The 27,162-nt window shown below is 44.9% G+C and overlaps 1 protein-coding gene across 2 annotated transcripts in view; it reads left to right on the forward strand.

Moving 5' to 3' along the window:
• Nucleotides 1-15,053: 15,053 nt before the first annotated feature.
• FBLN5 (fibulin 5) overlaps nucleotides 15,054-27,162 on the forward strand; it is a 75,449-nt gene continuing 63,340 nt past the window's right edge. Inside the window, exons 1-4 of one of the 2 annotated variants that reach the window (XM_045561957.1) lie at nucleotides 15,054-15,507; nucleotides 19,370-19,424; nucleotides 21,449-21,500; nucleotides 24,852-25,106. In XM_045561957.1, coding sequence (XP_045417913.1) covers nucleotides 15,491-15,507; nucleotides 19,370-19,424; nucleotides 21,449-21,500; nucleotides 24,852-25,106 — 379 coding nt within the window. In that variant the 5' untranslated portion in view covers nucleotides 15,054-15,490. Of the gene's footprint in view, nucleotides 15,508-15,797; nucleotides 16,039-19,369; nucleotides 19,425-21,448; nucleotides 21,501-24,851; nucleotides 25,107-27,162 lie in introns of those variants that run through there. The other variant, XM_045561956.1, reaches the window with a different exon arrangement.

Raw genomic sequence — 27,162 nt, forward strand, 5'->3', positions numbered from 1 at the left:
TTTAAAACACCATCTGTCAACAAAAATTTCTCTTTAATTTTGTAGATATCAAGTAAGTATAGGTGATATTTATTTTATATATTCCTATGGGAAAAAATGATACTTTTAATGTTCTGACATTTGTGATTACTTGCCAGTCTTTACTTTTTAACTTATTAAGGTTTCTCTGTTTAAAAATGATAAATTGTATTTTGATTTTTAGGGAAATATCTAAATATGGGAAATTTCCCACCCAACCTTAACATTAGGTGGTGTTTTGTAGAGCTAAAGTTAATGCATTTTTGAATTTCTCAGGAGCACTACAAGGCAAGAAATACTCCAAATAAAAATGATATATGTAAGTTGGCAATGTCTTCATCCACAATAAAAAAAAATTTTTTTTAGCAAACAGCTGCTGACTTTTTCTTTAGAAGGGGGAGAAATGACTTACACATGTTGTTTATAGCAGCAGTTGATGAACTCAAATAGAAGCTAATGTCTTTAAGTGTTCACCAGATGTCTGCTGTTAGGCTACTCCTTGAGCCTTGGAAATTTTAAGTATTAACAATTTAAAAGATGCTGAAAATTATGAAAAGAAGATCTGAGAGATTTTAGCCAGCCTTCCCCACCCCCCTCTTTAGAGGGAATTATTCATCATTGGCCTTTTGGTCTTTTTTGCACAATAATGTATCTTCATTTTTTTCTTAGATGTGGAACTGGAGTATTTTAACGGTACATATGATGGCAGTATTGAAGGAACATGGGTTTTAAAGTTGACAGCTGGATTGGAGTACTGATTTTGACCGTTTCTGTATGACTTTTTTTTTTTTTTTTTTTTGGCGCTGGGGAGACAGGGTCTTGCTCTGTTGCCTGGGCTAAAGTGCAGTGGCATCATCATAGCTCACTGCAACCTCAAACTCCTGGGTCAAGTGATCCTCTTGCCTCAGCGTCCTAAGGAGCTGGGACTACAAGTATGCACCATTACACCCGGCTAATTTTTCTATTTTTTGTAGAGACAGGGGTCTTGCCATGTTGCCCAGGCTGGTCTCAAACGCCTGGGCTGGCCTCACCTTGAGCGATCCTCCTGCCTTGGCCTCCCCAAGTCCTGGGATTAGAGGTGTGAGCCACTATGCCCAGCCCTATGTGACTTTAACAAAATAATTTTTACTAAGGGCATCATTTTTCTCATTCCTGAAATGAGATAACATCCACCTAGTAAACCTCATGGGGTTGTAAGTATCAAATGACACATTCATTCATAATGTTTCTTAAATCAACAAATGTAACACTTGTGGAAATGCTTTCTAAAGTCCATAGTTGTAGACAGATGTTAAAAGTTGTGATTATTACTGCTAAAGAGTGGATAAGAACGTCAGGGGCAGGAGTGTTACTGAAGCCCAGGGTTCTTTCCAAAAGGTAAGGAGAGGTCAAAAGCATGAAGTGCTTGCTGCTCAGAGGGTTGGTGAGATGAGTTTTGAGAAGACTCTGGTGAACTTACGGAGCAGAAGGTGATTGTTGGCTTTGACTAGAGTAGTGTTGGTGGAATGGTGAGAGCAAAGCCATATTGTCGAGTGGGCTGAGTGTGCAATGAGCACATGGAGAATTTGTAGGCAGCTCTGCTGCCGAAACCAGGTTGCAGCAGGGCTAGAGGGCATCGGGAGAGCAGAGTGGGATGGAGGGAGAGTTGCTCTAAGCTGAGTGTTACGGACACAGATAGAGGGACTGAGAGAGGAGAGAGAAGAGCTCCTGAGCAGGGAGGACAGAGAGGATCAGAGCACAGGTGGAGGAATTGGCCTTAGATGGGAAGGACTCCTTTAACTGGGACAGGAGTGATGGAAGAGAGGCGAGATTCAGATAGCAGGTGGATTTGGGAAGAGGGAAGTTGTGGGAATTTTCCTCTGTGCAGTTGGAGGGGAGCTCGGCTGCTAGAAATGAGGTGTGGTGGCTAGGCTTGAGAAGTGCACAGGTGAGAGACAGACACATGTCCAGATTGCCATAACAGTGTGAGCAATGCTCGTGAGCCACGCGCAAGTGCTTGGGGGCCTTGAGTTGGGCCTGGCAGAGTGATGGGGGGAGGATGGGTGGTGGTTCAGCACATCTTGAAGGAAGTAACATTTGAGCACTTCTGAAGGAAGCAAGCTAGGAAATTAAATGTAAGGTAAAAGTCAAACGGTTCTTGCCCTGACCAGTTCTAGTGCAATACAAAATTTTACTTACCAGAATCTTATCTTCCTGTCCTTGGGACTTAGGTCATGGGAATAATGATATAGTTGAGGGTTTTACAGCATGTTATTGCCATAATTTAGTACATACAGTAAATTAATAATCCATCATAATTGCAACAATATTTGTCTTAGAGATAAAGGAAAATTCAAAAATGTTAACAATGGATCACTTAAGGCAAATATTTGAACCTTTAGTTGGTTTTCGGCCTTGGCTCCCGAAGTGGACTCTTCCTGTGCATCAGATGTCTTTTAGCCCTTTTGGGGTTAAGAAATTCATAATTTGCACTGTAATGATATTTTAACTGTGATAATTTTCAGCTGTGACTTTTTACAAAAGTAATCTCAGTTCTAACATTCTTTGACTTCAGTGAACTATTTTTGACCCTCAAAAATTAAATCTCAATGACTTGAAAATATTTGTGAACTTAATATAAATAAGACTTTGGTGCAGTTGTTTTCTAGATATTCTTGTACTCTCTTAAAAATGTAAGCTACATTATTCCTTTTTGTAAAACATAAGGCATTTAGGGGTTAAGGGATGAGTTTTCCTCCCACAATGTTGCATTAGTCCCAGGCCCTTCTAGCCCCATGTGCAAAATGGCGTGTGCTTATTCTAAGTGCTTATGTTTCCCAAAGGACAAAGTCCCCCACCCCCCATGGTGAAAGGAGACTTTTTTTTGTTAAAGAATTAGAACAAAAATAATGCAAATTTGCCTCACACTTCCTCTTCAGCTCCTTCTATTTAGGTGTATTTAAAGAACCCTGGTGTAATCTGTGAGTCAACACATTAATCCACTTACTAAAGGTATATTCAGGCTCCCTCTCTGAATAAAAAGGCGGGGGTGGTGGTGACAAAATTCCAAGTTCTAATGAGGTAATTTTTATTTTTGAAAATTCATATGGAATGTTTAGCCTTTGAAAAATGTTTGAGTCATTTTAATGTTTTCTCCCTGAAACATTTGCATGCTATACACAAATTTACTACTAGGGTAGTCTTAGATACATGCATCCAACCTATATTGCTTTCTTTAGGATTGTGGTGGCAACTTGGTAGCTCCTGTGTTGAAAATATAATGATGGTAAAAATCAATTCTTCATAGAATTACTACTTGAGAAATTAAGACTTCCCTTTTTCTAAGTCTTTTCACTTTTTTTTCCTTCAGACATCCATATTACTTGCTGAAAGAAATTTTACCCCTGGTGTCATCCTTTGTGTGTGTGTGCATGTGTGTGTCAAGTACTTAAAACATTTAAAAGGAAACAATTGGATATTAGGAGGGACATCTGGTTATGGTAGTGTAAAGAGGTCAGCCAATCCTTCCTGCAAAAAACAGATATAAAACTAAAGTTGTCAAAAACAACCATGTTGGGGCTCTGAAAATTGACCAAAGACAGACAAATTCTCAGCTTCAGGTAAGAACCACTGGAGTCTGTGGCCTCCCTACCTGGGGCTTCCCTCACCCGCCAAACCTCCCTGCTTTTCTAGCCCTGAGCTGGTTGTGAGAACCAGCAGCTTTGTCACCAGACAGGGTGGACTCAGTGGTGGAGGGTGAGGGCGGGTGCAAAACCCATGATGTCAATTAAAAGTGGGAACTTGGAAAGAAACAAATGGAGAAAACTCAGTCCTGCTGGCCTGAGGTTACAATTCCAGATGGGCAAGTGGCGGAGCAGCAGAAATTTAACGTGGAAATCCTGAAACTGAGTCATAGAAGGGCCCTGGCTGATGGGAAACCACTCATGCCCAGGGGAGACCCTAGAGAGCCCCGTGGGAAGAAAACCCCAGGCCAGTGAGAGGCCGGCCTTTGAGCGAGCAGCTCAACCCATGCACCTACCGATCCATCAGACCCCTGGCGTGGATGGAAGCCCGGGGGCTGGAGGTGTTTACCAAGCACTAGGAGCGACCTCTGGGAAGCCAGACTGAAAAATAAAAACAAAAATGTAAAACTAAGCAGACACATCAGCAGCCACACTCTCTTGTCGGGGAGAAAGATTCTGCAATTTAAATCCAATCAAGCTAAAAAAAAAAACAACTTCAGAAGAGTACCTCAGAATCAATAGTTGCTGCAATATAATCTAATTGTCCAGTTTTCAACCAGAAGTTGTGAGCAATGCAAAGAAGACAGCATGACCCACACTCAGGAAAAAAACAGTCTGAAGAAACTGTGTGGGCCTAGAGTTTGGATTTAACCCACAAAAACTTCAAAGCGGCAATTGTAAATGCAAAGAATTAAAGGAAAGTATGTTCAAAGATTACAGAATAAGATACTAAAACACTTGCATACTTATTACCCAACTTTATCAAATCTTAACATGCCATATTTTCTAAATAACAAAAACCTTTTTGTTAAAGAAAACTTTGAACATAGATACAAAAGTAGAATAACATAACGAAGCTGCAGGGATGTGGAGCCCGGGTGTTCGCTGATTCTCCCTCAGCCTACCTGGGGCTCCCACATGGGCCTAATCTCAACCCTCACCTGGGTTGAACCCAGGTGATTCCTTACTCCAATTTAATCCTGTGATCCTCTCTACCTCCTGACTTCTGCCCCAAATGTATTTTTTTGGTTGCCAAAAAGCTGTTCTGATACCATAAAATTTCTCTACTTATGACCTTAGAAAATCTTTTTTCCAGCAAAGCCTGTATTTCAAGACTGTCTCATTGTAGATTCAAAAAAGTCTAATGTGAAATGAAATTATCATCCTCCTGCTGTCATAATTTCTCATTCTAAGCCAACTTCCAATACAGCTTTACAATGGTCATTTTGGAATTGAATGTTCCTTAGTGCAATCCCCGGGGTGATTAGAGATCCGATCCATAGATTAACGTGCCAACAAAAACTCACCACATGCCCATCAATAGTACTGGTAGATCTGGGTCACAGGTTTCCTGAAGAAAAGAAGAATGGGTTAAGGGAGAGGGGAAAAAAAGAGGAAAAGTCAAACTTTTATCACACATGTTAAAATGAAAAAAACCTACTAAAACTCATTTTTTAAATTTAGTTTTATAATTCTTCACAAACAGAAAACTAGAAAGAAGAGTTAATGAACTTCCATGAACCCATAATCCAGCTTTGACAATTAACACGATTTTCCCAATCTTACTTCATTTATCTGCCACGATGTTTTTAGTGTGACTTTCTATAATAACTGATAGATACATAAGAAATAGCAGACCTTACAAAATTAACAATAATTATTTTTCAAAATGTATTTTTATTTTATTTTTTTGAGATGGTGTCTTGCTACATTGCCCAGGCTGGAGTGCAGTGGCACGATCATAGCTCACTGCGGCCTTGAACTCCCGGGTTCAACCAATCCTCCCTCCTCAGCTTCCCTCACAGCTGGGATTACAGGCTCGAGCCACCACACCTGGCAACAATAATTCTTTGTTGTTATCTAACACCCAGTCCATATCCAGATTTTCTCACTGTATCAAAGATGTGTCTTTTTACACACTTGGTCAATTCAAATCAGGATCCAAACACAATCCAAACGTTGCATTTGCTTATGTCTCTGTGCCAGTCATTTGTCCTTGCTGTCAGATCCAATTGGATCCATTCATTGTCCTGTCCCTTCCTTGCTCTACTAGTATCCTGCAAACTATTCTTCTCAGGCTCTCTTGCCAGCTGGCTTCCAGTTGAGTTCAGCCAATGGGAAGTACATGTGGGATGCGTGAATTATGGGAGGAGGTGAAAAGCAAGGGCATTTCTCCCAGGGCTCTGCCTCTGGCAGTGACCCCATCACTTCAGTGGGCCAACTCCCCCGGCAGTCTCCATCGTGATCCTGGGCTCTGGTAACATTATCTCATCTTCTCCTGTGGTCCCTCTAACCCTACAGGAGGTAGTGGCTTCCTGATGTCACCTATCTCTGGGCCACCCCAACATTCCATCTGGCCCTTTGGCTCTTTCAACACTTTTGTAACTAGTTCCCTATATTAAATTCCTCTGTCAAACTACCTGGGACAGGCTGTTTTTCCCTCGACAGACCCTGATCGATACCGGCTTTTTCCCCCTCTCTTTGTATTTCTTTACACCTTTCTTTTTTTCTTTTTTGCTATCGATTCTTCCTCATGGGTCTTTTACTTTTTTCCTCTATTCTCTATATTTCTTGCAAATTGGTAGTCACATCAGATCTAGAGCCATGCTGGGCAATATGAGAGCCGCCAGCCACATGTGACTATTTAAATGTATACTTAAATTAAATAAAAGAGAAAAATTCTCACTGGCCACATTTCAAGTGCTCAGTGGCCTGTGTGGCTAGTTGCTGCCACGTTGGCCAGCACAGATACAGAACATTTCCTTCACGGCAGAAAGTTCAGTTGGACATCGGTGGGCTGGACGCTTGATTAGATGCAGGTTCAATACTTTCAGGCAAGAATACTTAGGAGAGAAGATGTACACTGGGAGAACTTAATAGCTGCTTTCCAAAATCATTCCAAGCTGCTGAGAAAGTAACAATTTCTCACCAGAATCACCAGGGGCGTCTGTTAAAATGCAGATTCCTTAGCGCCCGCCCCACCCCCCATAACCACTGGATCAAAATCTCAGGGAGTAGGGCCTGTATGAATTTTAATAAGCATCTCAGATGATTCCGTGGCACTCTGACATTCAAGATCACGGTAAGCTCTTTTCGCACTCATGATCTAACTGTAAAAACAGAACCAGCCAGGAAGGGGCTACAACCGAAATGGCTTGAAGTAGCTGCAGGTTGGGAGCAGGAAGGAGTCTGCAACTAGAGAAGAGCTGATAGGTTTTAGAACATAGTTCACCGTTTATGTCTAACTGTTGCAACTTGCTTCCTACGGGCAGGGCGCGCCTGTCTGCAATGGCTTTCCCCAGCCCACCAAAAACGAGAAAAACAAGCACGATGATGTTTCATGAGCTCAAACATTCAATCTACGAGAGAGATCCAGTCTCTCTGACATTTGGTATTAAACGTTCTTCCTCTTATAAAATAGGATGATATATGATGGTTGTACATATTTTTGTTTTTATTTGGCAAAATTAAAAGTTGGCAGCATAATATTGTTCTCTCTACTTTTTTTTTTTTTTTTTGAGGTACTCGATTTTACTAGCCTGGCAAATTCAAGAATCTGGGATCCACTAATATGGTCTATCTGATGTGGGTTGTAAATAGGAAATGAGGTAATTTGAGCATCACACCATTTTACAGTTATATTAAATATATTAGATTTGCCCCAAACCTCAATCCAAATTAAGTGTCAGAAAATAGACAAGAACAAAACAGAAATGTCAAATCAAAGAATGCCGTTAGCTATTCCTTGAGTGCAGCTCTGGGGCTCCCTGGCAAAGAATCTGCTTGCTGAAAGTCATTATTGATAGTACAGATCCCATATTTTGCACATGATTACATGTTAAAACCACAGTCAGTTAAAACAATCCATAAGAAAAGCCCTCGTGTTTTCATTACTTGCTAAAGTTCCTGGAAATTCCAGGTATGTGCAGAAAAGCATGACATTCTCAAACAAGGTGGTTGCATTACAGTACAGTTAAAACCACAAGGAACGGGGGAAGAAATCCTGGAGCAATGGTTAGGAAACCTGGGTGCTAATCCCAGTTCTGTCTCTAATTATATGATCTCGGGCAGTGGTCCCTCTGGGCCTTAGTTTTCATGTTTGCAAAGTTAGGGGGTTACGGTAAATGACTCATAAGGGTCGGGACCACTCTCCCCCTGAAGCAGCATCTTTTTTTTTGAGACAGAGTCTCAGTCTGTCACCTGGGCTAGAGTGCCGTGGCGTCAGCATAGCTCACAGCAACCTCAAACTCCTGGGCCCAAGCGATCCTCCTGCCTCGGCCTCCCAAGTAGCTGGGACTACAGGTGTACGCCACAATGCCTGGCTAATTTTTTCTATTTTTAGTACAGACAGGGTCTCACTCTTGTTCAGGCTGGTCTTGAACTCCTGAGCTCAAGTGATCCTCCTGCCTGGGCACCCCAAAGTGCTAAGATTACAGGCGTGAGCCACCGCACCTGGCCTGCATCTTTTTTTTAACATTCGCAGGACTGGTGGGGGCACCTCTTTGTGTGCCTGGTTGGCCTTGACCTGTGCACACCTATTTGCACTATTGACAAATTGTGGTTAAAAAAAGAAGAGAGAAAGGGACCTAATCCTTACTGAGGGCCTAATGTGCATCGGTACCTGCTAGGTGCTTTGCGAACACTAGCTCCTTTCAACACCCTGATATATTTTTGCACCCATTTTACAGCTGAAAACTGAAGCTCAGAGAGGTTAAAGAACTGGCTTAAAAGGCTGGGTGAGGTGGTTGATGCCTGTAATCCTAGCACTCTGGGAGGCCAAGGCAGGAGGAGCGCTTGAGGTCAGAAGTTCAAGACCAGCCTGAGCAAGAGGGAAATCCCCGTCCCTACGAAAAAATAGAAAAAAAATTAGCCCGGCATGGTGGCACAAGCCTGTAGTCCCAGCTACTTAGGAGGCTAAGGCAGGAGGGTCACTTGAGTTCAGGAATTTGAGGTTGCAGTGAGCTATGATGAGGCCACTGCACTCTAGCTGGGGCAACAGAGTAAGATGCTGTCTCAGAAAAAAAAAAAAAAGCTTGAATAAATGGGAGCTCATGTTCCTGAATAGGAGGCCTCAATATGAATGAAATGACAGTTCTCCCCACAAAGACTCTAAAAAATTAATGGAATTCCAATTACTGTCCAGTAGGGTTATTTTGGAGCATGGTGAAATAATGCTAAACTTCATCTGGAAAACTAAATGCTGTAGAGAAAGAAGCCAGTGTATTTTTCATGAAGACTAAGCCCCAAGGAGCAGGGATGTACCCTACCAGAGAGCAACTCATATTTTTAAAGTAACAGTAAATAAACTGTGATACTGGCACAGAATTGGGAAAATCGATAGAACAGTGGGGAACAGACCTAAGTATATGAGTAGCATATAGAAAAGTAGCCTTTAAATGAAGTGGGAAAAGGGCATTATTTGATTCATGGTATTATTTCAAATGATTAATCCTTTGGGGAAAAATTAAGTAGATGCTATCTGTATATCTTATACCAAAATAAATTACAGAGGAACTAGAAATTTAGGGGTAAAGACGAAACTCCTGAAGTATTAGAATTAAGAACGTGTATGTTTATAATGTTTAGTTCCAGCTAATTTGGGCTAGCCGTGGGGTCAGACACACATCTGGGAGACAACCCACGACTTTTTCCCTCTACTAGGCTGCCTCTCCTACAACTAACTAGCTGGGCTTTTGGGAGAAGGTCAAGTGTTCCCTATGTACAACTTGCTTTTCCAAAAAATACCTTTGGAGCAAAAGGATTTTATGGATTTATTTTTAAAGGTCACTGTTTAACACACGCTTGGCACTGAGGGCAGGAGCCATGAATAATGGGGTTAAAACATCCAAATACATACAAATGCGAAGTGTGCTTATTTCCAAAAATGCCATAAACAAAATTAAAAGGCAAAAGACAAACCGAGGAAAAGATTTTTTGTTTTTGTTAAATTAGTTTTTTAAAGTTTTAATTATTATGGGTACATTACAGTTGTATATATTTATGGGGTACATGTGATGTTTTGATACAGGTGTACGATGTGTAATAATCCAGTTGCTAATTGGGGTATTCGTTAGCTCAAGCATTTATCATTTCTTTGGTTAGGAACATTTCAATTCCACTCTTTCAGTTATTTTAAAATATACGATAACTTATTGTTGACTACAGTCACCCTGTTGTGCTATCAAATACTAGACCTTGTTCATTCCATTGAACTCTATTTTTGCACCCATTAACCATCCCTCCTTTATCCTTCCTTCCCCCAAGGAAAATATTTGCAACATAAATGACAGTGGCTTATCTTCCACTCTAGAAAGAAAGATGGACAAAGGAGGTAGGGAGGCAGCTGATATTCCCTAGAGTTTGTGGCTGAGATTGCTGCTTGTCCTACAACGTCCATCCTCTGCTTTCACAGTGAGAGAATGCCAGGTTTTGAGATAAGGAGGTATGTGATTTCTCAGAACACAGACTACATCTCTTAGCCGGAAGTCCTATTTCCTGAATGTGGGTGTGGTCGTGGTGAGCCATCCTGAACCCTGACACCCTGGATAACTTCATGGGACAGAGCTGCCATACTGTCCCTAGATAACCAGCCTACAAACTGCAACGTGGCATATATCCTTTATCATCAAACGTAACCAGTGAGCTATTTCTATTTTGAAAAAAAGCACCCAACCACCACCACCCAAAATCCTCAAACAAAAATCATCACTGGGGTGAAATCTTTTTGAACTTTTTTTTATAATAGTCCACAGAGAGTGAAGTAATTACCCTGACTTGGTGCCTGGTAAGTCAGGAGAGTACATGGATTTGGGGAAATTTCCCAGAGAGAGTTGAACATTCCGGTCTACAGAGTGCGGGAGAAGTTAGGGATGGGAAGAGGGATTTAGTCAAGAGTCATCAGCATCACGGGGACAGGTGAAGTTAAGGGACCAGTGACGATTCCCAGGACTGGAGGGAAGTGAGAAAGAGTGGAGAGGTTGGGTCTAACTTTGGAAGATTCTTTGGTTAGGGAGGAGGAGAAAGAAAAGGGCTGGAGAAAATGTAGTCAGAGTTACAGAGCGAAAACCTAAAGTCACGGACGCCAGAGAGGAGACAAGCCATCAACATCCAGTGCTTCAGAGACACAGGGAACTGCAGAGACGGAGAAAGGGCATTGTATTTGGCCATGAGGAGACCACTAGGAAACTTAGGGAGCATCATTTAGGATGAATGGGGGGCACTTAACCAGAATTTAGATGGTTAAGGTGGGACTAGGTGGTGGGGGCGGCTGAGACAAGTACTCATTAGGAAGTCTGCTGGAGGGAGGAGGAGAGAGGAAGCCTACGGGGGCATCCGGAACAACGGAGACCCCCCACCCCACCCCAGGTTGGGAAGACCTGTGGAGTGGAGCCCTTGCCCAACGCGGAATTCAGGTGTTGGCTGTTGTTTTATAACAGTCCACAGGGTTCACTCTCTGTGGGCTATTACTAAAAAAGGTCAAAAAGATTCCACCCCAGTGATGGTTTTTGTTTGAGGATTTGGGGCCGTGGTGGTTTGGGTGCTTTTTCCAAAACAGAAATTTTCTGATTGTTTTGGGTCAAGTTTGCATAATATAAGAAGTGAAAGGCTTTACTAGTGCTCAAAAATAAGAGAGAAAGAAAGAGAGGAGGCAATGACGGAAGGGCCCATGGAGTTCTGGAGTATTCCTGGAGAGCTAAGGCTGAGGGAGGGGACTGGCCATGGAGGCAGTGAGTCAGAGAAAGCAGGCTGGGTACACTGGAAGGAATGAGCGCTCTAGAATCAAACAGGCCCGGTCTGGGCTGGAGTTTGGACTGTTTGTTACCTGTATGGCCCTAATCCCTCTGGGCCTGCTGATCTGCAAAATGGAGAGTTCCTATTTCACAGGGTGATCGTGGGGGTCCAAGAAGAGGGTATGTATAGAGTCTAACACGATCATAGACACTCAATAACGTCCCCTTCTCCTGGTTTGCATTTGCCTGTAGAAAGGCATCATGATGTAAATTATTTTTGGACAGTGGAAAGAAAAGAAACAATTTAATATTATTTGTCAAAATATATCATTAAATGTATAATTTTGTGAAGTTTCCCCCAATTTAACATATTGCCGTTTTTTAGAAAAAAAAATTGCTCATTTGTCTTCCAACCCAGGGCACAGTGAGGAAAGTGAGCTTCCCTGGAACCAGGAAGGTCTCATTCAGCAGATGATAACCTCTTACATTTATGCCACAATCTACATTTTGTAAAGCTGTTTTATTGTTTTGATTGTATTTGATTCTGATGAGGCTGGGTAGATGTTGGGATCCCTATTTTGCAAATGAAAAAGAAAAAAAACACTTAGAAAAAGAAGCCAGCAAGGGTCATGCAGCAGTGCATGCCAAACCAATTTCATTTTCTTTCTGAAAATAAACTTGCTAGACCAGGAAATACTATAGCTAACATGTGTGTTGATGTTAGCAGAACATTTGACAGTCTCTCGCAAAGTCTTTGTGGACAAGGGGAACTGTTTCCACGAATAGGAAGCTTGCTTTCTGGAAGAGGGCGGAGTCCGTAGCTGCAGAGGTGAGAAAGAGGATCCATGGATGGTGATTAAGGAAAGCAGATTTGGGTTGAACAGAAGACAAAATTTTCTAACAATTTGAGACAGGCTCTTGATTTCCTTGGCCATAGAAGTGGATAATTTACTATCTATTAAAGATATTTTGGAGAGGATTGTGGGGTGAATGGGAATTTGGACACAGCGACAGTCATGAGGATACCTAACTTTTATTTCATTCCCACAACCACCCTGAGAGGTAGCCGTGACCAACTCCATTTTGCAGGTGAGAAAAATGAGACGTTGAGAGGTTAAGTGACTTGCCCAAAGTCACCCACTGGTAAGTGGCCCTCCTTCTAACCCTACAACTTGAAGATGGAAACACTCCCCCGTCCAAGATCTGGACAGTATTGTTTCAAAGGTTCTCAATTTGCTCATATAGAAAACAGGCATATTGAGTTTCTCTATCCCTGTCCTGCAGGAAGGTTGACTGTATTGAGTGGACTAAGCAGTTTAACACTCTCCCTACTCTGGCAACCAGTTCGACATAATATAATATTAATATATTTTTCAATTAAATTAACCTCATATTTTGAACAGGTAATGCATGTACATGGTACACAATTCAAATTACACCAAAAGGTGAGCAAGAAAGATCAAATTTTCCTCTTGTAGCTGTTCTCCAGCTACCTCTCCTATTTCCCTCCTAGGAGACTGTTGCACATTGAATGTTTGTGTCCCCTCAAAACTCATATGTAGAAATCCTAACCCGCAATGTGATGATTTTGGAAGGGGATTAGGTCATGAGAGGGGAGCCCTCAGGAATGGAACCAGTGCACTTATAAAAGGGGCTCAGTTTCCCTCTTTCTGTGATGTGGGCATACAACGAGAAGAAGGCGGTCTGCAACCTGGGTAGGGCCATTGCCAGAAGGACCCAAACATCCTGGCACCCGGATCTCGGACTTCCAGCCTCCAGGACTAATTCTCACAGTCTTTATTGTTCAAGCCACCGAGTCTATGGTGTTCTGTAATAGCAGCCTGAACTAAGATGAACAATGCTAACAATCTCTCACACGTCCTTCAGGGGATGTCTCTTCTGTACACGTGCAAGGAAGAACTTGTGTATCTGTTTTTTTCACTAACGGTGGCATGCGGTACACACAATTCTACTTCTTGTGCTTAGTAATATATCAGATTGCTCTATGTGAAGTTACCAATAGTCTACTGTTTTGACCTACAAAATATATTGGACATCCTTCAATAACAGCACATAAGAAGCTCCTTCGGTCTTTTTTTTTTTTTTTTTTTTTTTGTAGAGACAGGGTCTGGCCATATTGCCTGGATTGGTCTCGAACTCCTGGCCTCAAGGTATCTTCCCACCTCGATCTCTCAAAGTGCTGGGATTACAGGCTTGACCCACCTCATCTAGTCCTTTTTTTTTTTCCTTAAAGAAAGTATAATATACATAAGACTTTACAAATGTTAAGTGTACACACCTCTATGTAACCAGCACTCAGATCAATAATTAGAATAGTACCAGCACCCAGAAGGCCCTGTGCCCACTCCCAGGCACTACCTAACTTTGAATTTTATATAAATGGAGTTGTCCAGTATAGACCCTTATGTGCATAGATTTTTTAATTGGTTGCACAATAGTCCATCTTTGGAAGTCTCTTACTTTGTTTAATCCTATTGGCCCATTGATGGACCGTAAGGGTGTTTATAATCTTTTGCTGTTACAAACAGTGGGAGGATGAACAACCTTGTAAATACAAAATGTCTTAAAATATGTTTTATGGTGGACACGTTTGAAGCTCTGACTCGTGGGGGGGGGGGGGGCAAGGGCAATATACGTAACCTAAACTTTTGTACCCCCACAATATGCTGAAATAATAAAAAAAAAGTAAAAAAAATATGTTTTATGGGAAATTGCCAACACAGAGTAAATAAAATAGTATAATGGACACTCAGCTTCAATAACCGTTGACATTCTGCTGTTCTCTTTTAGCGTCATGTATATTCAAAGTAGGATTCCACTTACCCAAAAAATGCCCTTTGGAAAGGCTGGAAATGTAGGCTGTAGAGACTCAGCGTGTATCAATGAATGGCTGTGTGACCACGGGGAAGTCACCTAACCTCTCTTGTCTCCACCTCCAGCAAAAAGGAGATGATACTTTCTGCCGCCTGGCGCGGTGGGGAGGAGGCAGGGCCCGCATCCGCGCTGTTCCGACGGCGGAAAGCAGGTGGGCAGGGAGCGCGCGGCCCGCGGCCAAGCCACATAGCGCGGAGTCCCCAATGGGTGTCAAGGGCTCAGCATCGCGCTCGAGCGTTTTCGCCACCGCTCTAGTTTCCCAAACCGTCTCTTTGTCTTTTCAAACCAGCTTTTCACTTGCTAACATCACTTTCGAGCCAAGGGACGCTTTTTCACGCAAGCAAGGAAACGCGGGGGAGAGTCCGGAGAAGGGGGAAGGAGAGCAGCGTCGGCACCGAGGTTTGCATTGCACAAGCTCAGGGCTCCGGTTAGCGTCCCGGGTCCCACCCTCCCCCTCGTCCCCACCCCGGCTTCGGGAAGATCAGGCGTCCCCCGCCGCTTGCCCAGGTCCCCCCGACGCCCGATCCCCGTAGCTGCGCTTGTCGTGAGTTCGAGTCACCTTCCTCCCGGAGGCGACCACGTCCTCGCCGGTCCCGCGCCACGCCCGCGCCGCGAGCGCCCCTCCCCCGCGGCCACGCGGCCGGCCCCGCCCTCCCCGGTGGCCGTCGGGGTCCGCGCGCCGCCCCCGGCCCCGCAGCCGAGCGCGGCCGAGCAGGGCTCCCCTCCCAGCGCGAGCACTGGGCCTGGCAGGCGCCCCGAGATTGTTGTGAGGCGTCTCGCCAGTTGGTGAGCGCTGTAATCTGAACCAGCTGTGTCCAGACTGAGGCCCCATTTGCATTGTTTAACATACTTAGAAAATGAAGTGTTCATTTTTAACATTCCTCCTCCAATTGGTTTAATGCTGAATTACTGAAGAGGGCTAAGCAGAACCAGGTGCTCGCTCCGTGGGCTCTGCAGTGGCTCGGAGGACCCAGGCGCTGTCCCCGTGTCCTCTCCGCGACTCGCCGGCCCGTCCGGGACAGAATCGCCGCGGCCCGGGGCCCGAGGAGGCCGGAGCGCAGGACCCCGCCCGGCCCTGCCCGCGAGCTGGTCTTTGCGTCGCTTCTCGCCTCGCGCGTCTCGGACATGCCAGGATTCAAGAGGTGGGCTCCGGGCGCGGGCTTGCTTTCTCCGGGGTCCGGAAACCTCCGGAAAAATCCGATGGGCGGAAAATGGCTATGGCTGGGATTCAGGCTGTGTCAGGATATTGGAAAAGGCATTAGCTAGTGATGCAATCACATAGTTAATTACAAAAAGCTGCGCCGCTGTAATTTCTATCTCGAGCCTTCTTTTGGGAGTGGGTATTTTCTAAGTTTCGGAAGGCAGCATCTGAGAGAGGGCTGCAAAAATCTCAGCGCTTCATTCCTCTTTTTTTTTTTTTTCTTTCGGAAAGGGCAGCAACTTCGTGTGCCGTTTAAAAATTTTTTTGATGTATTTTTAAATTTGGGAGAACAATTGCTAGTTCACTAGCAATTCCTAGCAGTTATTCTGCTGCGTGGGCTGTTGGACAAGCAAACGGGCTCGCTGAACATCGCAGGGCTGGACTTGCTCTATGTCTGTGTGGGATTCACAAAGGGCATGGGACCCAGAAGTTTCAAGCCAATGAGAAGCGGGGACTGCAGACGCAGATACATGTAAGCAAACGTTTTGCTATCCTTTAAGGAAATTGCAATTCCAGTCGAGCGATCGTTAAACCTTGAAGAACTTTATGTAGGTGACATCTGCACAGTTTTTATTCAGTCAACTCTTGAAAGCATAGCTGCTTTAAACAAATTAACTGTGCATGTGTGTCTGTGTGTGTACGCACACACATGCTGAAAACTGAGCCATGACAGTGTCATCCTGCACTGGGACCAGCACTTCTCTGTCAGACAGTCCTGATATTGCTTGGTCTCTTCTGCTTTCCATGCATCTTGGGCTGGTGCACCAAGTGGGTGAACCCACCTGCTTTAGAAAGTCCCCAGGAGCACCAACCCTCCTCCCCCAATATTCCTGCAGTCAGTTCAGTTTTGGAGTTTTTTAGGGTTTTTCATGACAAAGTGCAGCTATTTGTGATGCTGTGAGAGCAACAGTGCTTGGGTATTATTTCATTTTAGGAAAACCCGCTCTATTAACCTGGAACCTGTTTGGCACCCTGGACCCAGCTCTTCTAGGAGGCTGGGCTTGAGGCAAGACCCATCCGGGCTGCCGCCAGCCAGAGGGAATGGGAGAGCGGGGTGTAGAGGGAGAAATGGGGTTAGCACGCCTTTTCCACTAGCTCTTCAAGTCCACTGCATTGCAGTCAGCCTGTTCTGTCTCCAACATAAACGAGACAGGGTTTTATAACCAACTGAAAGGAAACTTCATGTGAAGAAACAGGAAAACATTGAAATTCATAATATACAGACTGGAAAATAAATTTGTTATTGTTCTTTCATTCCTTCCAGATATAAATCTGGCCGTTGCAAATATCAAAAAGCCCTGGGATTTGGCTCTGCACTTTATAAGGTCAGAGCTGTCTCCAATGTTCTAGAACCTGGCTCACACAGGCACTTAGATGAAATGAAAACTTGTGGACGCTCAGGGTCTTTATTCTTTGGATTGAGGACTAGAAGGAAAGGGGCTTGCATCCCCTAGCACCACGTTAGGGCTCTAACCTCTCTGGATGTCACCTTAACTCCAGGCCCTCTAATACCCTGGGTTGCTGAATCGGATGAGTCATGTGTCCTGGATGTCAGTGAACTTTGTAATCTATCAAACATTCTATAAAGGGAGGGATTATAATGTGGCAGTGCATGTTGGCAGTAACAGGCCACTGAATCCAGCCAGGTCCCTTGGTCCACAGGTCCTTCAAAATCACCTCCTCCAGGAAGTCTTCCTTTCCTGTTCCTACTTCCAGCCTTCCTGCTATAGCACTCAATGGCTAGATCTCTCAGTGCCCTTGCCAAAGTATACAGACATTATTGACTCGTGCAGCTCCCCAACCAGGTCTCTGGGTAGCGACTGTTTCGTAGTTTTGCGGCTCTTCTGCCTGGTATCCACGCCTGCAAGCAGTAGTTGCTTGGTTAAAACGCTGCAGAACTGAATAATAGCACTAAATAAAGCTCTGCATTTGCATAGATTTTTGCATTTTTTTTTCCACCTTAACCATATCTGAGTGTCCAGTTTAGTATGTTAAATACATTCACATTGCTGTGTAACCAATCTCCAAGATCACTTTTTTTGTCTCCCACAGCTGAATCTGTGCAGCCATTAAACAATTCCCCATTTCACCCTCCCCCTAGCAACCACCATTCTACTTTCTGTCTCTATAATTTTGACAACTCTAGGGACCTCATATAAGTGGACTCTATATACTATTTGTCTTTCTTTGTGAGTGGCTTATTTCACTTAGTATAATGTCCCCAGGGTTCATCCACACTGTAGCATGTGTCAAAATTCCTTCCTTTTTAAGGCTGAATAATATTCCCTTGTACGTTTACACCATATGTTGTTTATACACTCATCCACTGATGGACATGTGGTCTCCCATTCAAGTACTAACCAGGCCTGACCCTGCTTAGCTTCCGAGATCAGATGCGATCGGGCACATTCAGGGTGGTATGGCCATAGAGGATTGATGGGCATTTGGATTGTATCCACCTTTAGACTGTTGTAAATAATGCTGCTCTAAACATGGGTGTACAAGTCCCTGTTTTCAATTCTTTGAGGCATATACCTAGAAGTAGAATTGTTGGATCATGTGGTAATTCTATGTTTAATGTTTTGGGAGCTGTCATCCTATTTTCTATAAAGGCTATACCATTTTTACATTCCCACCAACAGTGCACAAGGGTCCCAATTTCTCCATTCTCCCCAGCACTCAAGCACTTATTATTTTTTGTTTGTTTTTTGTTTGTTTGTTTTTTTAAATAGCCATCCTAATGGGTGTGAAGTAGTATAGAGTTTGGATTTTTTTTGAGACAAGGTCTCACTCTTTCCCCCAGGCTGGAGTACGGTGGCATCATTATAGCTTACTGTAACCTTGAACTCCTGGACTGAAAGGATCCTCCTGCCTCAGCCTCCTGAGTAGCTGGGACTGCAGGCATGTGCCGCCACAAGTGGCTAATTTTTCTATTTTTTTGTAGAGACGTGGGGTTTCGCTATGTTGCCCAGGCTGATTGAGACCTCCCAGCCTCAAGTGATCCTCCCACCTGGGCCTCCCAAAGTGCTAGGGTTGAAGGTGTGAGCAACAGTGCCCAGCCGAGTTTGTATTTCTGAAGTGTACTGTTGACCATGATTTTACTGGATAAAGCCTGTGGGTGATGAAGGGCCGAAGGACAGGCTCAGAGAGGGTTAGTGGCTTGTGAGTGGCAGAGCCGTCCTGGCCCCTGGTTTCTTGGCTCCTCCTCCTAAGTTTTCCTGCTGTTTCCTTTGCTCTGGGTTGTGCAGGTCGCCTGGGTCCTCTCCTCCGTCAGGGCCTGCTGGTGGCAGTTCCCCAGCCCGTCCACTGGTGGGAGGTTTTCTGATGGGCTAAGTGACTTCCGTGACACATTTTTTCTTCCGTGCCACTCAAAGTGCTTCATGTTCCCACTTTCTTTTCCTTTCATCATTTGAGGGCCTGCTGGCTTATTCGCTCTGTAATCATTTCAGCATAAAGACATCCAAAACTCAGGCAAATCTCATGTAAGGAGGAAAGACCAAATAATTGGTTAATATGACAGTGGCGGGTTTTACACCTTTCTTTTTTCTTTGAAGCAGCAAAACCTTTTATTAAAAAGTGTGATCTAACACATTATCCCAATATATGGAGCAAGTGGAAGAGGCATGGCTCTGTTTGGGGTGGTCGGGGTGTCTGGAATCCCCTTGTCCTCTCGGGAGCACACCCTGCCCCACACAAGCACGTGATGAAGTCACCGTTATAAACGCACGGGCAGCGGGAGTGCCATGTGCCCCCCAGACCTGAACGTATCTTGGGCATTTATATTCAACTTCTCACCCCCACAGGATACTCACTGTTACCATCCTGGCTCTCTGTCTTCCAAGTCCTGGGAATGCACAGGTAAGATTTTTATTTTTTTGATTATCTAGAGGTGTATTAAAAACCAGGGTGAGGACGTCTAGCCATGCATTTTAGAATCCTAGGCTTGTGGAGGTGGGAGGGGCCGTACGGTTCACCTAATACGAGTCCTTCATTGTACAGAGGACACACCTGAGGCTGGGAGAAGTTGAGACTCAGCCCAAGAGTCGTAATTTACAAGTGGCAGAAGTGGGGCAGGTCTCAGTGTTCTGATGCCCCATCCAAGACTCTTTTAAGCAGACCATACTGCATGTGTGTCCTACAGAGGGCCCCCATTTATCTTCAGTGTTAAAAAGTAAAATGTGTGGTAGTGTTTCTGGGCGATAGTTCCCCTGGGATGCCTGTGTGTGGCCCCCAGGGGCCTGTGTGTGTCTCTGTATACACATCCCCTCCTGGAGGGGATGGGCGAGGAAGTCAGATGCCCAAAAAACGCGACATGCAGTGTTGAGTAATTGAGCCACAAACCTGGGCTGAGTGAGACCCCTCCCATGAAGGGCCGCGTGAGGTTAGGCTCAGGGCAGGGGTCTGGGAGAAGCCTGCAGCACCCGGACTTTGTACAGCGACAGGGGGACCCACGGCGTCAGCCCTTGAGCAGCGTGAGCACATCCCTCCTGAGAGCTCCGAGCGGCCTGTTTGTGTCTCTGGCTCAGGGAGGGAGTGAGAGAAGCCCCACCTCTGAGCAGGGCTGAGGGCTGTGGGCAGGGGAGTATTTTCTCCCTTCATGTTAAGAATTTTGAAACATATTTAGGCCACTGGGGATAAGAAGGATCTTGGGAAGAGTAATAAAGCATTTTAGACCTCGGAGGGACCTTGAAGTCTTCTAACCCAGCCTCGTGGTGTACAGACAGAGACGTGTAGACCCAGTGGTTAATTACAAGGTCTGTTTACTGTACTTTAGGCACTTGATCTGTATTAACATACATAGTCCTTACAACCACTTAGAATTAAGTACATATTATCACCCCGATTTTATAGATGGGGAAACTGAGGCATGGAAAAGTTGTACAGCAAGCAGGGGCTAGAGTGAGAATTCGAAGCCAGACAGTCCAGCAGAGTTGAACCCATGCCAACACTTAGTTGGAGAGCCTAGGCTGGAACTCAGGTCTCCTGGTCTATGGAACTTTCTGGCAAGCCTCCTGGCTCCTCTGCTCCGTTTCCTTTGTCCTGAGGCCCTCGCCTGGGAGTGCAGGCCAAATCCATCATCTCCACAAATCAACCCACAGCTCAGGGAAGCCCAACCACTGAAGCCGTAGGGAACAGCCAAAAACACACCTCCTGGGCTTATTCCTATAAGATGTCAGGCTGCAGGATCTTCTGGAAGAGCCCACCGATTGTCTACCCCCAAGACATTTTTTTAAAGTGCATAAAGTTGTAGCTCAGGTTGTCATAAAACCTACAAACCTCTGGGATTGTCAAGATCTCTCTCTTTCTGGAAGCATCTTTGTGTAATTGTCTTGGTGTGGTTGAAATGGAGGAATTTCCCCAATTCTATTTTTCTTAGAAAACTGACTGCATCTGCTATGTAGCTTTTATTTAATGTGCAGACGTCAGAATCAGGTAGAAGATTTCATGGGGACAAAGAACCTATACTGGGTGCTTTAAAGGAGAGGTTACATAACACCCAAAGAAAGCGTCACTGCCCTTAAAAGCACCATCCAGTCCCAGAAAGGAGATGAACACAGGGCAGGCTGCACTGGGCACGTCAGATATGATGATGATGATTATTATTGCTTTTCATAACTGGAGCATTAAGCCTGATAACCATCTGCTAAAACTGGGGGTTATGAAGCAATGGTGCAGGGAGTTTAACAAGGGATGCTGAGTGTAAAATAATTATAAGAAAAATTTTAAAAAGAATGAATAGGGGTTATAATGCACATATTGGTATTATGGATGCCTTTTTTCTTTATTCCATTTCCTCAACTTTCTGCAATGCAGCTATATACTTTTATCGTAAAAAAGAAGTGAAATGACCGTGCCTGTTTCTTCTCTCTCCTTCCCTGCAGGCACAGTGCACTAATGGCTTTGACCTGGATCGCCAGTCAGGACAGTGCTTAGGTATGAGCCACTAAAGGTCCTTCTCTGGGTGGGGGCGTTCGGCCCCATTGCAGGGCCATTTCTTTCCTGGCTGTTGTTCAGTGTCGTCAAATCTTTGTTAGCCTTGCCCGTGGGAGGACACAGGGATGTGAAATGATTGAAGCCAATGATGCACTTTGATCTATCGCTTCTTTGTGCCCGGCCCTGGGCTAAGCTCTGTGAGGAGTCAAAGAATTGGTCTCTGTTTGCAAGCAGCTTTCAGTCTGTGCTAGTTTCCTACGCTGCTGTCACAAATCACCACAAACGTGGTGGCTTACACACAAGTTATCTCCCAGTTCTGTAGGTCGGAAGTCCAACATGTGTCTCTCCCAGAAGAAAATCAAGGTGTCGTCAGGGCCATGTTCCTTTCTGGAGGCTCTAGGGGAGGCTCTGTTTCCTTGCTCATGGGGGTTGTTGGCAGAACTCAGTTTCTTGTGGTTGTGGCACTGAAGTTCCCATTTCCTTGCTGGCTGCCAGCCCAGCACCATTCCCAACTTCTAGTCCTGCCCTTCTTCCTTGGCAATGGCCCCTTGCTCCATCCTCAAAGCCAGAACAGCCAGTCAAGTGCTTTTCATGCTCTGAATCTCTTCTTTTTCTGTTGTAGCATCTCTCTGATCAGTCCTTCAGCCTCTTCTTCTACTTTTAAGGACTCATGTGAATACATTGGGTCTACCCCCAGATAATCCTGGATAATCTCCCTGTCTCGGGGTCAGCTGATTAGCAACTTTAATTCCAGCTGCTACTGTAATTCCCCTTTGCCGTGTACCCTAACATATCTGCAGGTATGAGGATTAGGAAGACGACATTTGTTGGGGGTGGTCATTCTCTTAGCACACCATGCAGTGGGAAAGATGGACTTAGACACGAGCTTTGAGACAGCATGTTGGAATAAAGTAATTGCCACGTGGAGGTAAAAGCCCTGCAAAAGAAGAGGAGAGAATGGTATCTGATGTCCAGGGTCAGTAAAGAAATTGTCAATGGGGGTCACATTTGACTTGGGTGTTGAAGAATAAGTAAGATCCTGAGAAATGACATTCTGGGTAGAAAGAACAGCACGAGCGAAGACCAGGGTGGACAGGATGTTCAGGGTATAGAACAGTGTGTCGTGGGTGGAGCACACGGTATATGAAAAGAATGAGACAGCATCACTTGCCCCCAGTTTGTTCTTTTCTTTTCTTTCCTTTTCTTTTCCTTTTCTTTTCTTTCTTTTCTTTTCTTTTTTCTTTTCTTTTCTTTTCTTTTCTTTTCTTTTCTTTTCTTTTCTTTTCTTTTCTTTTCTTCTTTCTTTCTTTCTTTCTTTCTTTCTTTCTTTCTTTCTTTCTTTCTTTCTTTCTTTCTTTCTTTTTCTTTCTTTCTTTCTTTCTTTTCTTTCTCTGTTTTTTTTTTTTTTTTTTTGAGACAGAGTCTTGCTCTGTCACCCAGGCTAGGGTGTCATGGCATCAGGCTAGCTCACAGCAACCTCAAACTCCAGGGCTCAAGCAATCCTCCTGCCTCAGCCTCCCGAGTAGCAGGGACTACAGGCACGCACCACCATGCTTGGCTAATTTTCTCTATTTTTAGTTGCCCAGCTAATTTTTTCTTTTTTTTTAGTAGAGACGGGGTCTTGCTCTTGCTCAGGCTGGTCTCAAACTCCTGACCTCAAGCAATCCTCCCACCTTGGCCTCCCAGAGTGATAGGATTACAGGCATGAACCACCGTGCCCGGCCTAGCTTTTAAAGTATATCTGATTTAGGCCAAATCTTTAGTCTTCCCTGAGCTCACATCAGCTACGCACCAGCAGGGACATAGATGGCTTGAAAAACGACAAGTGGCAAAAAATAAAGCCTTGCCCTGGGAAATCTGGAAATTTAACTCCACTCTGATTTAAAGTAAGGCTCTTTGATTTGAAGTTGTGCCAAGGAACAGAGAGAGGCAACAGCCTTCTTTTCTGGCTCACCGGTTTTAATGACAATTTCAGGCTTCAAGCTAGAGCACAGGCTGTTGCATTCAGAGCCTCAACGTTCCCCTTTCCCGAGTTTGTCAGATGAGGTGGGGGTTGGCTGTCAGGATGCAGGCGTCTCTTCCCCAGCCTGAGTCCCGCGGAGAGCAGACGCCAAGGCTGGTCAGAGGGCCCGGTATACGGAATCGGGTCTGCTCCTCACCAGGGCCAGAGTTCAGGCCTCCCCTGTGCCCACCCTAGCAAGGCTGACTTGCTAGAGAGCCGGCCCGCCCCTCCAGGCTTAACAGGCTCAGCACCAGCCAGGCTGGAAATGGGCCCTGCTGGCTGCACAGTGTGAGCTGACTTTAAAATAAGACTCTGCTTTCTTAGCAAGTAACTCGCTCTTGCCCAAACCTTGTCTTGCTCGATGCAAGGGACTCTTTCTACCCTGCCTACCTGTTATTTGGAATAGAAATGGGAATGATCTTAGGCCTATCCTAGCTCAGAGTGTAGTATGTGCATGTAAGAGTACCTGACATGTTTTTAGAGGGTATACCCACAGATAAACACTCTTTATTTTAATAGTTATATATTTATTTTTATTGTTTTTATTTATGCTAATTGAGACTGTTTTTCATTTGCTGTAGTCATGTGAGATTAAAAAAATATACTTACTTGGGTTTCAAATGTGGGTTCATTTAAAGGAAAGTATTAAGTGAATGATAGTATGGGTTTGTATTAGTTCATTTTCTGTTGCTTATAACAGAATACCTGAAACTGGGTAATTTATAAAGAAAAGAAATTTATTTCATACAGTTACAGAGGCTGAGAAGACCCAGATCAAGGGGTGGCATCTGGTGAGGGCCTTCTTGCTGGGGGGCCTCTGCAGAGTCTGGAGGTGGCGCAGGGCAGCGCAGGGCGAGGGGGCCGAGCACGCTAGCTCAGATCTCTCTTCCTATTCTTGTAAAGCCACCAGCCCCACTCCCGTGATAACCCATTAACCCATTAATCCATGACTGGATTAATCCATTCATGAGGGCAAAGGCCTTACGACGTAATCACCTCCTAAAGGTTCTACCCCTCAACACTGCCACATTGGGGATTAAGTTTCAACATGAGTTTTGAAGGGGGCATTCAGACCACAGCAAGGTTTTTGTGGATATGGTCAATTCCGTGATGGTGGTATTTGAAAGGCTGATGTTTGGGTGACACTGGTCACTTTGATTCGGTTCAGCCAACATTGGGAGTACCTGCCCGCCATGAGCCGGGGACTGTCTAGGTGTTTGAGAGCAGATGCTGGTGAAGTGTGTTTGGGGGTCCTTCATGCCACTCCTGGTGCAAAGCTCTGCTTAAATATGCACCGTGCACAATGCGCGTGGGGGCCACTAATGCTCGTCCTTTCTTGGCCCTTGCAGATATCGACGAGTGCCGGACCATCCCCGAGGCCTGCCGAGGAGACATGATGTGTGTTAACCAAAATGGCGGGTATTTATGCATCCCCCGAACAAACCCAGTGTATCGAGGGCCCTACTCGAACCCTTATTCGAACGCCTACTCAGGTCCATACCCAGCAGCTGCTCCACCGCTGTCAGCTCCAAACTACCCCACGATCTCAAGGCCTCTCATATGCCGCTTTGGATACCAGATGGATGAAAACAACCAGTGTGTGGGTGAGTGCCCCAGCCTTTTGCTCCTCCCCTCGTGCTTGGTGAAGGCCTTGTCTGAATCCAGCATGTCCACCCCAAATGGGTTGTTAGCCACTAGTCAGTGCACCAGTAAAACAATGACTCACTCTCGTTTCACTCCTAGCAACCTGCATCTCTGGGTCCTTGCCTACCTAGGGAGGTTAGTTTGCTGTTTCAGCCACAGTTCTCCAGAAAGCCAATTTGTTTTTTTCTTTATTTTATTTGCCTCTCTCACCCTGTCTCTCTCTCTCACTCTCTCTCATCTATAGATATGAAAACAAGCTCATACATTCTCAATTCAATAATGAATGCATCTGGGCAGACTTAGTAAGTGAATCCCAGAGAGAAAACCTAGAAAGGGCCCGAGCTCTGTATTCAACACCCCTTGCCCTTGAAAGGAACGTATGCACCTGCAATAGACGAAGCCTTGCGGGCCAAGGCCAGCTGTTCTGGAAAGAAAGCAGATTACTTGGTTGGGAACTAATGTTCCTTTGGCCAAAAGGAGCCTGTCTGATAGGCACGCACAGCAAGGGTAGAACTGGGAGGAAGCAGACGTGGGACACCATGAGCCACCAAGGGGCTGGCAAGGGGTGTGACAGTGTCCTAGAGAGCTTTGGGTTCTGTCGGCCAGTGTGGCCTTGGAGGAGAGTTACCCGGGATCCTCCCTGGTCCCTTTGGCTGTGGTCACACCAAAACCTTGTAAGTGTCTCCAGCTTTGGCAGATGGTCTAAAGGCTCCAACCTTTTTTGCTTGTACACCCCATCCACAAAACTTTTTGAGCCTGGACCTCCATTATATGGATATTTATAAATTACATACATACCCTGTCATACTAATGGTTTGGGGAGCATAGAGGTCATGTAAGAAATAGGAAATTTAAAATGATGTGATCAAAATAAAAATGAATTGAAGTTCTAATATTTCCTTCCTACACCCCAAAAGTTTTGGAGACCGTTAGTCTACATAATGAGATTTTTGCTGGTTCCATTTCAGGGCTCTGGAGTGTTGAGCTGTAACCAACTCTAAGAGAGGCTGTGCTGGTTATATTACACTGCCTTCTTTTTTTTTTTTTTTTTGAGACAGAGTCTCACTCTGTTGCCCAGGCTAGAGTGAGTGCCGTGGCGTCAGCCTAGCTCACAGCAACCTCAAACTCCTGGGCTCAAGCAATCCTTCTGCCTCAGCCTCCTGAGTAGCTGGGATACAGGCATGCGCCACCATGCCCGGCTAATTTTTTGTCTATATATTTTTAGTTGGCCAAATAATTTCTTTCTATTTTTAGTAGAGATGGGGTCTCGCTCTTGCTCAGGCTGGTCTCGAACTCCTGACCTCGAGCGATCCATCTGCCTCGGCCTCCCAGAGTACTAGGATTACAGGTGTGAGCCACCGCGCCCGGCCTACACTGCCTTCTATTTTTTTTTTTTGAGACAGAGTTTCACTCTGTTGCCTGGGCTAGAGTGCTGTGGCGTCAGCCTAGCTCACAGCAACCTCAAACTCTTGGGCTCAAGCGATCCTCCTGCTTCAGCCTCCCAAGTAGCTGGGACTATAGGTGTGTGCCATCACGACTGGCTAATTTTTTCTATTTTTAGTAGAGACAGGGTCTCACTCTTGCTCAGGCTGGTCTCGAACTCCTGAGCTCAAGCGATCTTCCCACCTCGGCCATGCAGAGTGCTAGGAGTACATGAGTGAGCCACTGTGCCCAGCCTATCTTCTACATGCTCATGAGAATACGTATGCATTTCCATTGGAACACATGTAAAAAATATGCAAACAAGTGTGCTTCAGAGCTATAAGGGAAAATTGGATACACCTGAACCCAAGCTTCTGCATTCTTACTGGCCTCAAAGGGTGTGGGGGGTGTGTATGTGTGTGTGAATGAGAAAGAGAGAGAGAGAAAAAAAGAGAGAGAGAGATGGGGGGAAGAGGGAGCTGGTTGATGTTTACCTCGAATACAGATGAGGGTGTGAAGGGAAGGAGGGTGGATCCAATCGAGCCATGCCCTCCACCAGCTTTGGTAGGGAAGATGGGAACATACTTCCTCAAA

Source organism: Lemur catta, chromosome 1 (genome assembly GCF_020740605.2).
Source record: "Lemur catta isolate mLemCat1 chromosome 1, mLemCat1.pri, whole genome shotgun sequence".
Lineage (NCBI taxonomy): Eukaryota > Metazoa > Chordata > Mammalia > Primates > Lemuridae > Lemur > Lemur catta.